The sequence below is a fragment of the Agelaius tricolor genome, unplaced genomic scaffold, assembly GCF_023055355.1.
Source record: "Agelaius tricolor isolate 1412-34295 unplaced genomic scaffold, bAgeTri1.0.p SCAF_22, whole genome shotgun sequence".
NCBI lineage: Eukaryota > Metazoa > Chordata > Aves > Passeriformes > Icteridae > Agelaius > Agelaius tricolor.
Genome location: NW_027269282.1, coordinates 7608096 through 7621395, shown reverse-complemented (window position 1 = coordinate 7621395; position 13300 = coordinate 7608096). Strand labels below are relative to the sequence as shown.

General features: G+C 40.6%; 1 protein-coding gene across 1 annotated transcript; it reads right to left on the bottom strand.

Annotated features, from left to right (window-relative positions):
- Nucleotides 1-346: 346 nt before the first annotated feature.
- On the bottom strand, nucleotides 347-11453 carry LOC139599041 (pancreatic triacylglycerol lipase-like). Its single transcript, XM_071445979.1, has 12 exons — nucleotides 11405-11453; nucleotides 10452-10606; nucleotides 9894-10019; nucleotides 7767-7901; nucleotides 6601-6709; nucleotides 5372-5491; nucleotides 5006-5125; nucleotides 3454-3572; nucleotides 3192-3321; nucleotides 2121-2232; nucleotides 1624-1791; nucleotides 347-410 (listed from the first exon to the last, which is right to left on the bottom strand). Exons 1-12 carry the CDS (start codon nucleotides 11451-11453, stop codon nucleotides 347-349), a joined length of 1407 nt encoding a protein of 468 aa, XP_071302080.1.
- Between the last annotated feature and the right edge of the window lie 1847 nt (nucleotides 11454-13300).

Below are 13300 nucleotides of genomic sequence, written 5' to 3'. Positions count from 1 at the left end.
ACCCCTTGTCCAGCAGAATGCTGAGGGGCACGAGGCAGGATTACATGGGGACAGAAATGAATTTGTTTCTGCTACCTGCCCCCTTTCCTCTTGCTTGAATTTTTTTTTTTTTTTGAAACAGGCTGAAAGCAGGGGAATTCTCCAACTGGTCTTGGCACATTCACTCCTAAAGCCACTCTAAAAATTCTGTCTGTAGAGAGGTACCCACAGACTTAACCTCTGCCTCCCAAAGCAGCAGAACCCCACCCCAAACAACACACGCCATCAGTATCACAGCTGCAGATCCCAGTGTTTTCTGCATGAGTAGCTTTTATTGGCAGCAGGATTTGGGGATCTGAAGATGCTGTCAGCAAGCAGTCAGAGTCTGCAGGACATCCTCCCTCACGGTCTCAGAGCCACAGAAACGGTACCTGAGGATAAAGGAAATGAGAGCACCTTGAGCTGTCAGCAGCTGCTGAAATTGTACAGGTGGATTTACACTGATGGTAACACAACCTGATCTGTCATTTCAGACAAATGGACAAACCTTGAGCTTCTAAATTTGAACTATAACTGCTTGGGAAAGCATTGATAGACTCTATTCATTCTGCTTCATTCCCCACCTTACTTTAATGTTACAGTTTTGGGGTCTTTCCCCAAATTTTGTGCTACCATCTCCATAGAGATGATCACAACTATTTGTGCAAAGGCCATAAGTCAGTAGAAGGGTGAGTTCCTATCTACAGGATTACACTTTGTCAGCAAGGTGCTTTGGTGACTGGAAATTACAACCAGACTCAATGCCTCTGCTTAAGGTGAGTTCAAGTGCTGCTTGGCTGTAATAATTTCACTTTGCTTGAAACTGTTTCCACCTCTCATGTTGTCTTTTAAGTGATGGGATTTTAATTGCTCATTTGAAAATAGAATAAATAAAATTTAAACTGTACCTCATGTTCTAGATGCCAACTCATGATGTGGATAAAGTAAAATAACTGATCAAGAAAATAAGGAAATTCATGTTTAAAGTCCAGGAAAATTAGTAAAACTGGATCAGAAAAGCATGCTTCTATAATCTGAACATCCAAGCTGTGCTTTACAAAGTGTAGAGAAATCAATTTTAGCCTTTTTCCCTCAGCTTTATAGGTAGCTTTTCAGTGCAGGCTCCAAGTGTTAGTGTTCCTCATTGGAAAGGTGGATTTATTATCACCATCCTCTCTAGTCAGTCATGACCTTAGGGGTCATCAATACCAACGGAATACTTGGCTGGTTCCAGCTGACAGTGAATCAGACCCATAAATAATCTGTTTTTGTGGACAGAAGGAGTTTAGCAAGAATGATGCTGACAATCCAAGTCAGCATTAATTTTTCTCACCCAAAGGGTTATACAAAAAATTTGCTCTTCTAAAGCTTGGAGAGATTTTCAGTTTTTCTTTGAGGTTATTTAAGGCAAAGGGTTGAAGTAGCAGTGAATAGAACTATGGATGAACAGTGTCTTGAAAGGAAGGAAAGAAAAGGTTTCCTTGAGAATCTTTTCCTTTTAATGCCTTAAATAACTTTTCTTGTGGAAAGGCTTCCACTCCACTTATAATTCTGTCACCTACCTTCTCCAGTAACTTTCAAGATTTTCACAATGGATGTACTTACTCTCTTCTATTTTGCCCAACTTCTACTGTGATAGTTGCAGCTCCCAGTTTAGGAAGAGTTGGGTTTATCCAGTTGTTGTTCCAAAGGAATTTGACCTTGGTAACTTCTCCTACATTAACTTCTGCATCAATGTAGGCTGTGTAAGTGTTGTCTGGTTTGAGGGTACCCCTGTGAAAAACAGCATTTTATGGATGTGAGGCATGGCAACATTCACACTTAATTACCAGTCTTGTCAAAGGCTCTGCTGTGGTGGCAAGAGGGTAGAAATTCAGCAGAGAGACAACACTTATCCCATTATATGGCAGCAATATTGTAGCCAGATTTCTGATGTAATTCACCCCAAATCACTTTTTCAGAGGCAGCAAAGGCAGGTGGGCCTGAAATGCTGCCTTTTTGTTTCTCTCTTCACAAGATCAATTAAAACAGAATTATTAATTACAAATACAAATTAAGGGTTCTAGAAGAAAAGTTTCTTTTCTATTGAATTTTTAACTTACTCGGTGATCTGGTGCTGCTTTGTGTTCCCATTAGTGCCATAGAGGGCAACATTTACATATCCTTTTATTTTGCTCTTTCCAGAGAGGGTCACGGAAATTTTGTACCTCCAAACTACACAGAAGAAATAGAATTACTTAGACTGTACCCAGGGAGAAGCAGTCCCCAAAATATCAAATTCTATTTTTTTTTTTTTTTTTTGCTTGTATGTCTGTACAGTATAGTTGAGAGCAGAAAATACAAAACACTGGTGAGTCAAATCTGTTATGTCCTAATGAGATCAACATGAGAAACAGAAGATATTTGTGTTACTTTCTGGGAGAGAAAAAAAGAGAAAACTAGTCCATATTGTAGTAAATACTATACAGATGTCAGCATTTTGATCATTAAGGTTTTCATACAGAGTGAAGCTGGAAATAAAGGGGTGTTAGGGATAAATACAGATACAGAATCTAAGCAGCATGAAAGAGTTCTGAAGCTCCAGGAAAATAATTTTTGTTGGTGGGAACTTCCTTTTAGAGTGCAATTACCAAAAGGAGCTCAAGGAGGTTCTGATTTGTGCTTCCAAGAGCAAACTAAGCAGTGTGTTGTGAGTGCTGGCATTTAGGATAACTGAGGCTGTACAGGAGCTCATCTTGTCCATCCAACAGCTGTGATCAGCTTGTTCTTGGCCTTTGTCAAATGGAGTTTTTGGTATCTCCAATGATGGAGATTTCCCAGCTTCCCTGGACCCCTCTTCCTGCATTTAACCACTTCCATTGTGATATAACTTTAATACTATTTAATAAGAAATTTCCTTTCTGCAACTTCTGTGCATTGTCTCTCCTCCCTTTTCCTTGAACCTTCTCCAAACATCTCAGTAACCTCCACTAGACTCCAGAGTTTGTCAGCAACTTTCTTGTCCTGTAGGGCCCCAAACTGGCATTAGTGATGGGGCAAAAGAAGAAAAAGCATGAAGAACAGAAGAGACTTTGCACTGTGATGAGATCTGTTCATCTGCTAAAGTTAACTGTCCAACAGGAAAATAAAATTTTTATGAGGAGTAGGTAGCAATGGAAGCATTCAAAACTCACGAGGAAAATCCTTGGCCTCTCTAGTATTCAGGTAAAGTTTAGTGAACTCAGTTTTAACCTTGTCCTTGAATCTGTCTGCATAGTGACCCATAGTTGGGCATCCCTCTTCTGGGCATGGGAAACAGGTTCCCTAGTGAAAATAAATATATCTATTACAAACATTATCCAGCCAGACAAGAAAAAGAAAAAAAAATTAGTCAAAGGATTTATTTTTAATAATGCTTTCAACAGGGTCCATCCTGAAGCTCTGAGAAATACTTACATCTTTAAAAAGATTATATGAAGGACAAGGATAGCCTAAAAATCCGTCGGGGTAGATGATACTGTCCGAGTAGTACTTGTAACTCCTCAGGTGATTGCAAGCTATGAAGTCCCGAGTTCCTGTGAAAAGATGCCCCCAGGTTGGTTCTTCTTTTCTCTTCCCACTCAAGGAAAGAAACCCATGTCACTGGGACACCTCGTTCCTCCTCAAAAGCCTCATCTCAGTTCTTGGAGAATCAAACGCGAGGGTGGAACCTTTCTTGCTTCTCATGCGCTCACCCCAAGGAATGATTCCCTAAGGAATGTCACTGGCTCAACAGGTATAAAATGCAAACTTGAAATGCTTTGTGGAACCGACTGTGCAGCTCAGCCCAGCCCCTGCCCCTCAAAAAACACTTATTCAAGCAATCTGACCGAGTTTAACAATAGAAACCAGAGCTGCCTGCAGCAGGTCTTTTGTAGGCAACAGTTTCATTACCATAACAAAAGAAAACCAAATGAAAAGTATTTAACAGTGAACTTCCTAGGGCAGTGCTGATTTGCTCCAGCTGAGGGCTTCAAAACAAAATTATTATTATTTGGGAGGTACTTAAGAAAGGGAGACTCTTAAAATTAAAATAATGAATATATTATTTTCCTTTGTGTTGCCTGTATTTTCCTGACTTCAGGTTAAAAAGAAGACCATATACTACGCAGTTATTTCTTTGTGCTTTAATTCCCCATTATGATAACAAGTTTACTCTATAAAAAAAAAAGAGGGGGGGGGCGAGAATGAAAAAGTAATGCCTCCAGCTGCATTGAATAAAACCTGGAGTAAAAGGCTAGCGATCACAAGTCAGATAATGGATTCCCAGAGTTTCAGTTGTTTGCAGTAGTGTAAGAAAGAGCTCAGATAATGTACTGAAAAATCTCCACAGCAGAAACCTTCGAGATTGTTAATTTATTTTTTTAATTTTATGTGCAATTTAATTTTAGAAATATACATAGGAACCCTCTGATACTTAGAGATTTCGTTAGAACCACGTTAAACAACAAAGAACAGAGTATTTGAGCAACTCCGTGCCCATCTTTTTTTAGCTGCCTAAAAATAGGCACAGTGAGATCACTTCATTGCAACTCTGATTGTAATCTGTAACTTAACAAGGAATCGAATTAATTGCTTTATCGCCGAAGAATTTCAGCTGGAGAGAGTCTCCCAGGAGTAGCTGTGAACATCTTTGCCCAATTCCACCAGTGCTGCTGCTGGGACAGCTGACACAAAATGCAATGTGTTCTTAAAAGACCCTGCAAAATGTCTGGCACAGCTCCAGCAACTTTTGTTTCTGATATTAGATCCTTTAGAGGAAACACATTTTCCAGAGGCAAACCCTTTGTCTTGTTTATTTTTTAATAAGCTCTGGAAAAGTGGTGTGTTTTGAGCATTTTAACAGCTTTGCTGCAGTCTGCAGCTGGTGGATACACCAAAAGCTAATGCAAAACACCTGAATTCAGGCAAGGTAAGTGGCTACACTTTGAGGGGCTCCCCTGAATTTGTCATGCAAACAACACCTTACCTTCCCAGATGCCGTCGAGATCTACAATCTGTGAAATAGGGTTCTTGTCACAGCCGGGCATCTCCTCTCCTCCGTTTGGATAAAAGTCAAGATGTCCTATAGCTGGCCGCATGCCAAAACCTGCAGCATTTGAAACAGGGGTAAGCACGTTTTAAATTAATCTTGTCTCATGCCTGTGGCTGCTGGCTTCATGTTTACCTGTGCACAGTGTTTTAGGCCAGGAGCTGTTAGTGACTGAAGTGGGGAATTTGTTCTGTTGTGCCCCAGCACAAAAGCCTCGGTGAACAATCAGGACACTGAAGTGCCACGGGGCATAAATAATTCAGAGCAGTAAATAATAAATTATCAGTAGAGTTGCATACTCACCTAAGTTGGGGATTGTGGGAGCTGAGTCTGTGTGGATAACATCAACAAATTCTGCATCAGATTTATCCAGTCTGACTTCAATTGGAGTGCCTTGAAAATAAGGTTGTGCAGGGTCCAGTCCTGAGACAAAGAGAGTAGTATTAAGTGTAAATAAAGAAATGTAGGTGTAGAATCATTTTATGTATTGATGGTATATAATGAATGTCACAAATATAGTTGCCTATGATTCTTATATCTAAGTAATATAGGCATTAATAAAATGAGGATGTTTGCTCTCAACTTCCAAGTGGCTTTTCTCCCAGGAAGTCACCTGTGGAAAGCCTATTAAATTTCACTGCTTTACATACTTACAACAATACTGAATGCCAACACTTGGAATTAACTTTTTTTTTTTCTTTTAATTGAACTTCTCTTTAATAACACTGCTCAAACTGAGGTTACTGTGTATGCATCCCAAGGAGCTGATCCACCTGGGTGGTTTCTGGAGTCCCTTGCTTGAGAGTACTCAGAGGAATTTGTGCTGATAGCACCCCCTGCTTGGAGGTGTTGAAATGTTGAAACCTGCTTGCCTACATTGGGCTCCAGTCAGATTTTGGGAAAAACATCTAGTTTTGAAGCAATGAGCTTTGCTTTTGAACCTAGCAGAAAATGGAATCAATTAGCTTCCCAAATCGCTGTAGCAATTTCAGGTGCTTGTAAAGTCTTGCAAATTGCACAGCTTTAGCTGCCTTATACTTGCATCTCTTCTTGTCCCTAGGCAGCTTATTTTGGGTTTGCTTTTAAACTGAACTTTGTAGACTATTAGTCCAAGTTTCACCAAGCCTGAAATCCCCGAGGAAAAACAATTGAAAAGGGTTTTGTTAATAATGTTCAAAATTGTCTTTTATCCATGAAAGGCCGCTCTGCTTAATGCACATTGCCCTTGGCATTGCCTACATGATGAATAAGGAGACCAAACCCACAGCTTTAACCTCTGGAAGTACTGAATTTAAAAAAAAATTCCTTTTCTGTAACATATGCAAGGAAAATAATTATCACACTCTTTTGCCCGCTTAGCACAGCCCTGCTCCTTGGGGTATGGTGTGGGAGGAGCACAATATTCCAATTGCCCCTGACTGTGCTGCAGCCCAGAGATGGGATGATTCAGATCCATAGTGGGATGATTCAGAGCGGGTAGCAGGGCTCTGTGAGGTGTCTCTGGTGGGAGGAAGGTGGCTGCAGGCACTGACCTGTAATTCTGCCGATGCCCGGCTGCCTCCGGCCGGCCTCGCCAGCAGCGTGCGCTCCCAGGCTGTGACCGATGATGTGAACGTCAGCTGGGGAGTACCCGTATTCCTCCTGACAAAACAGCAAAACACACACATTGCCATGCCCCTTTGCACCAGCAAACAGCAACAGGGGAGATTTGGAGAGGGCTGGGAAACTACTTTAATTTGCCTGCTGGCTCAGAATCTCCTCTAGGATTTCAGCGTCTCTTTGCCAGTTACTTCTATTCTGCACAGAGATTTTTCCAAACCACCTTATTCAGCTGCTGCCCTGGTTTGGAGACTGTTATAACTCCAGACAGCTCTGTCAAGAGTCCTGAGGGGCTCTGTATCCTTCCAGAGGGCCCATTAAGTTTCACAGAATGATTGTCTGAAGAAGAATAAGCCAGCCAGGAACTTTTAGTTACTCCTGGCTGGAGTTACACTTTGGTTATACACAAACCGGGAGGAGGCCATGAGATGAGAAATCCCTTTAGCCTTTTTGGACAGGAATTCAGTAGCTGCAATGCAGATGTGGAGAATGAGAGGTGGGTCAGAGCACTGCTAGACCCAGCACACTCTCTGGTTTTAGTTACAGCTCTTTTATGGGAAATATGTGTTGAAAGCAATTAGATTAAGGGAAGGTTTTAGACCAAGCTTCACTTGCCATGTGAAGCAGGCTGCAAAAGGAGCCATCCCCTGTGAGTTTGGGCACTGTCCACTGCAGCTTTTCCTGGGGCAGCTGGTGGGTCCTGCTCGTCCCCAGCCAGTGCTGCCAGCTGGTTTTCTGGTGTTCTTGAGAGCTCATTGGTTGTCTCCATGAAAAAGAAGTTTGCCAATCCATTATTTCTGCGTATTTAGTTTTACACTGTGTTAGTTAACATCTACAGAATAACTCTTTGGCTGTACTATGAGAATTTCCTTTAGAATTTCTTCTCCTTAAGTTGGCAGGCCTCGCTGCTATCACATAATACTCTTCTTTTTAAAAATATTGTGCTGTTTGTTTTTTGTGCTGTTTGTTTTCAGCATATCTGACTGTGGAGTAAAGGACAATATTTTCTGCTGGTTACATCCACATTTGTGGAAGTTCCAGAGCTGTATTTCTTTCAAATCAGTACTATAGTACAGCTTTAGGAACAGCAGACTCTTACCTTGAGGACGTCCACAAAATAAGAGATTTCAGCGCCCACAATGCGGACATTGTTGGCTGCCTGGGTGTACTGACACATTGCACCTCTCTGCCAGTTCACACAGATGCAGTTCACATCTTCCACAGTAAGCATCCTCTGTTTTGTAAAACAAAAGTAAAAACCATGGTAAATACAGTATGGGATCAGTTCATGTTGGTCATTGTGGCTCAGCTACTAAATCTTGTGTGAACTTGTGTGAGAATGATTTGAAAACCAAAGCTTTAGCATGCATGTGTGCTCAGAGGGGTTTGTGTGATCACACAGTGCTGGAAGAGGGTGATATGTAATGTAGTAATAATTTCAAATACCCAGAGCAGTATTTTTTACAGAAAGGAGAACAATATCAATAATGAAACGTTCAATTTTTATTTTCAAACAAACTTGATATGTAACACTAAATAAGAGCTCCACTTATGCAACCATTCACTTCAGTGATTTAAAAGTACTACTTTAACTCAAATTCAATTGGAATATTTTTGATAGTTAAAGTCAATAGTGGTTTTCTGATGCAGATTTGTAAGAAAGAGAATGTGTTTTTATAAGATGGTGCATAAACTGTTGGTGCTCATTTAGGATTTATGGCTTTATTTGGAAATATGTATATGCAGGCAGAGACTTTTCCACAGAATCAGAAGCTTTACTGTTCTCCATTGAGCTGGATTGTTTGGCTAAAAGTATTTTGTTTTAGCAGCTTCAGTACATGACAACAGCTGACAAAGGACAAAAAAGGCAATAAAAGTGTCTGTGACCATACTAGAAGTGGTAAAAATCAATTTGCAGATAGGATTGTTGCTTAATGGGAAGGAAAGCAAGTAATAGATACACATAGGAGGATTGATGTATTCACAATCCCCTTTGCTCTGCTCTTTATTGAAAAGATTCACTGAGACCAATTTGTTTCTAAATATAAACTAGAGTATTGTGATAAAACACAGGCTGCCATAATAGATGAAGAATTCAAGGACTTATCTCCTGCCTCTACATCCTGGAAAATTGATCAAATGGATTTAAGGGACAAGCTGAAAAAAATATTGTGAGATATCTCATTGATTGTGAAGTTCCAGGAAACAAACCTCTATTTTAAAATGCAAAATGTAAGACAGAAAATTATAAAAGCATCATTCTGCTTCTGATACTTGAAACAAATTACTAACTGACAAATCCAACAATCATCCATCATTTTTCTTTTCATCTAGCATCAAAAAGAAGCAGGCAATGGGGATGCAATAAATGTGAAATACCTTGATTTTAGTTTCACGTTGTTCCTCATAGTGTTCTCATAAGTAAAATAGGAATACATTATTTTTAAAAATTGTATTTCTGTTAATGGTTGAAAAGCCTTATCCTCAAAGTGCCATCAACTGGTATTTTGCTCTGTGCTGCATGACTAGGGGCTTTGATTACCTCCAGCAGCAATTAAATCATGTTTGGAGGACTTGAGAAAGCCACAAGCTGGAATTGCACTTTGCATAGGGACAGAGTTAGGAAATAATTTGTGGAATTAGCACAAAAATCAATAAAGCAGAGTGCTTTACTACATCCAGTGCTCATAGCAAGTCCTAGATTGAAAGCTTTGTTTGAAATGCTCCCCTTGAGGTCCCCTTTGGATGTACATTTTTATGTCTTTGTTGCTTTTGGCAATGGCCAGCTCAGGTGCTCAGCCTCCTGCACTCATGTGGCAGCCCAAACCTTCCTGATAGCCCTTCCACATCTAGAAACCTTCTCTTGGCTGGAGAAATAGGATGCAGGACCTGTGAGTCTGCAGTCATTTCTGGAATCACCCCGATCCCAGCCAGTATCTTACCCCAGGGCTTATGTTCTTTTTGCCAAGAAAAAGGGCACCTACTGAGTCAAATCTTTTGTCACTCACTTCACTAAAGAGAAAAGCTGAATTCATTTAACCTCATTATTTCCTCAAGGTGCAAAGCTACCTATTCAATTTGGTAACAATCTGAAAATGTGAACTAATTTTTGTTTTCTTATCACTACAAATAGCATGAGAAAAATTGGTTAGAAATAGAGAAAACAGACAACAAACATATGAATGTGTTTATAAATGCAAACTAAGGGTGTCCCTGTGGTACCTACCTTGCACATGTCTGACAACCAGTTTTCTTCTCCATTGTCTACAAATCCATGTACAATAAATCTGGTCTTCCTGCTTGCATTAAAATTTGAGGCCTTGATTGTTGACTTATCAACAGCAGACAGCTCCTACATTAATGTAAATAAAAAAATAAATTAGCATAGCTAAGAACTTAATAAATCTGCTTTCTGTAAATAAGTTTTCAAAACTGCAAAGACCTGAACTGTGCTTATCTGTGCAGGTGCTTAAAAGTTTCGCAATGTTGAACTCATCTGCAAGAATTCACATGAAGGTTCATGTGAATTCAAACCAAGATTTGACACCCATCTTAGAGCAAACAAGACTTCAGTGTGCTTTCATTTTATTTGTGGAAAAAAATATTGCCCCATAATGCTCAGTTTCCCAGTAGTTCTTAGTGGGCACCCTGCCAAGGAGCTGGAAGAGGTGGTCTTTTGCATAAAGTGGCAGTTTGGCCATTTTTAGGGAACACAGCTGGAGTCTGTGTTTAATTCTGAGTTTTGCATGGGATGTACCAATGTTCAAACTAAAACAGCTCTTACTTGAAAGTCACCCATGTTCTCTCTGGTGTACAGGAGGAAGCGAGTGTCTACACTCTCTGGTTTCCAGGGTAATTTGTAGACTGGCCTTTCCACAGTCCCAGACCATGGTGCATCATCTGTGAAGCACCCAAGCCTTTCATAGCAAACTTCTTTGCCTGTAGCATGAAGACAAAAAAATAAAAAGGAGTGTGAATGGGCAGAGGCAGAGAAATGGAGCAGTCAGAACTCATAGCATGGCTTGGGGGATCTTCTATTTTATTCTAGAAAATCCCACAGTTTATAGAAAGCCAAGACCAGCATTTGCCCTTTCCTAGATCTTGAGGAGTTGCAGTTTATCCCAAGGAGAGAAGCCACCTTATTGCTCATCAAAAAAGTCTTCAGAGGATTCCTTTGTGGCATCCTTGGGTACCCTCCCCCAGCTGTTGCTTTGCCCAAGGCAGAGACAGCTGATGAGTTTCTCCTAATGCCAAGCCAAAATATTGCAGATAATCAGCAATAAATTGAGACTGTGCTGAACAGCTGACTGCACATGGGAAATCTTATAGCACACAAGCCAGTGTCTTCTGCTGAATACAAAGCTATGTCCTCGTTAGATTGCCTCCCCCCTTGCCCTGGCTTTAGAAGAAAGAATTTCCTGTGTTTAGGGAATTCCCTATGTTTTCCCTATTCTAATTTCTTTAGAAGAAAGAATTCCCTATGTTTAGTAGAGCAGTAGCTTTGTTCTGAGACAGGAAACATCAGCTTTTCTTGCTCACTCTTAGGGCAGAATTCCCAGAATGGAGAAGAAAGACGATACTCACACCCTCATCCCATCATTCCTGTATGGAAAAGTGAACCACATTTACCTCAATAAATAAGTTTTAAGCCACCAGGGTGTAGAATAACACCTAGAAAATAGGTGGAAAATACAGCAGAATAGAAAGGCATTACAAACACTAACCCCATATGCTTACCTTCTGCTGCGCTGAGCAGAAACAGGGCAAGAATCCAAATTCCAAGCATCTGGAACAGTAGAAAAAGAAGCAGCTAGGATTTGCTAACCCACTCGTTTAGCAAGAACACTCAGCCCCCTGGTGCTGAATTTTCTCAAGGTGAGCAGAGTGCCTGCTGTATCCCTGACTGCTGTGTGCCAGACACACTCTGTGTGAGTCAGCTTTGTGTTTGCTTGCTCCATGAGATATTGGGGGCCATAAATATACAGAAGCATAACTTAAATCCAGGCTGATTTTTTTTCCTTCTAATCAGCTGTACAGGAGCTTCTTTAGAATTAGCATGAGGATTAGAGAACATGAGCTGCCATTCCTCTCCACACTCCTGTGCTGTGAGAAGCCACAAATCTGATGAGGTAGAAGGAAAAAACCCCAGACCTGAACTACTTACGATGGAATCTTGGAGCTCCTGGCACTAACCTGTGAACATTGCATGTGCTTTTATAGTCTGCTTTATCCTTGGAAAGGTTCCTAGAAAGATAGGAATATTTGTTTCAGATGATAGTTTATAGATAAACTGGCAAACAACTTTAACGATTGGTTTCTCTGATAGCTCCAATATTCATGGACATAGATTTCTGGAATCAGTGAGCTGGATCCCACAACATGTTTGGAGGTCCAGAGGCTGGTAATTCCCAGGCAGCAGCTCATCAGGAGAGGCCCATGAAAGAGAATTATATGAATTATATGGATCTGTGTGTCTTGTCTTGGCTGGGAAGGCTTTTATTTTTGGTATTGTGTAGTTGGGGTGAAGGAGATCTACTGGGGGAGTTAGTAGGGAACCACATCGTTTTTAGGCTCCAGTCCTCTCCCTGTATCAAGTGACTTCAGATGTCAAATGCTCCTGTGTTTTCTGGGTCTTTTGAGGAGGGCTTATCCCTTTTGGAAAACTCTTAGTGGGCTTGGTATATTCTTTTTATGGTGAAAGAATCTGACCTTCTCCAGGCATCGCTTTAATTTCCTTGCTGAATTAAGTAGATGTAGGACAGTTGTGTAACCACTGGGATCCTTTCTGTACTACCCATGAAACACAAGCTTTGAGAAAAGTTCTGAGAGATTAACTGAGATTAACAGTTGTGTAACCACTGGGATCCTTTCTATACTACCCTAGAAACCCAAGATTGGAGAAAAGTTCTGAAAGATTAACTGAGAATAACAGTTGTGTAACCACTGGGACCCCTTCTATACTACCCATGTAACACAAACTTTGAGAGAAGTTCAGAGTGGTGAACTGAGAGCAAACACACTGGAAATATATACAAATGACATGCAGAATTCCCCCAGACACTGGGATATGGCTGGAATGTTACAAAGCTCTGTACATTGTTCTAGTAGAAACATAACTAAAAGGTGAAAAAAAGCAGTCTGTGCAAAATGCACAAGGCAAGGTCTGGCAACCCCTTGGACCTGTTTGTCTCTTGGAGAAGGCCCTAAGTGAACTCAAGAAGAAATGACACCTGAGCTGACTCCACTTAGAGAGTTTCATCAGCTTGGCTCTGCTTTATGGCCTTTTATGTTTGCAGAGTTGATGTTCCCTGATCTCCACCTCTGGGAATGACCAAATGGATACCAGGTGTTCCACTGCTATCATCAGTGATAATGGAGTTTATTTCTTTAAACAGCTACATTTTATTTTTATTAAGATACCACCTTTGATACTGATTTAGAGCTCAGTGCTCCTGTCTTTAGTTGAAGTGGAATTTTGGTTTGTAAATAGGTTTGTGTCAGTGGAATCACACATGCCCCAGTGCACTGACAAGATTTAACACTTGTTCAAAATGTGGGGAGAATTTTTTCCCACTTAATTAAAAAGCTGGTGGAAAAGATTTGGGTTAGGATTTTATCCATTAGTCTGCTGCT

Coding starts and splice junctions, on each gene's coding strand:
- LOC139599041 (XM_071445979.1), bottom strand. CDS start 11,453: ATGCTTGGAATTTGGATTCTTGCCCTGTTTCTGCTCAGCGCAGCAGAA. Junction 3,573..5,005: donor TCTCGACGGCATCTGGGAAG/GTAAGGTGTTGT, acceptor ATCTTTTCACAG/GAACTCGGGACTTCATAGCT. Junction 3,322..3,453: donor CATATAATCTTTTTAAAGAT/GTAAGTATTTCT, acceptor TATTTTCACTAG/GGAACCTGTTTCCCATGCCC.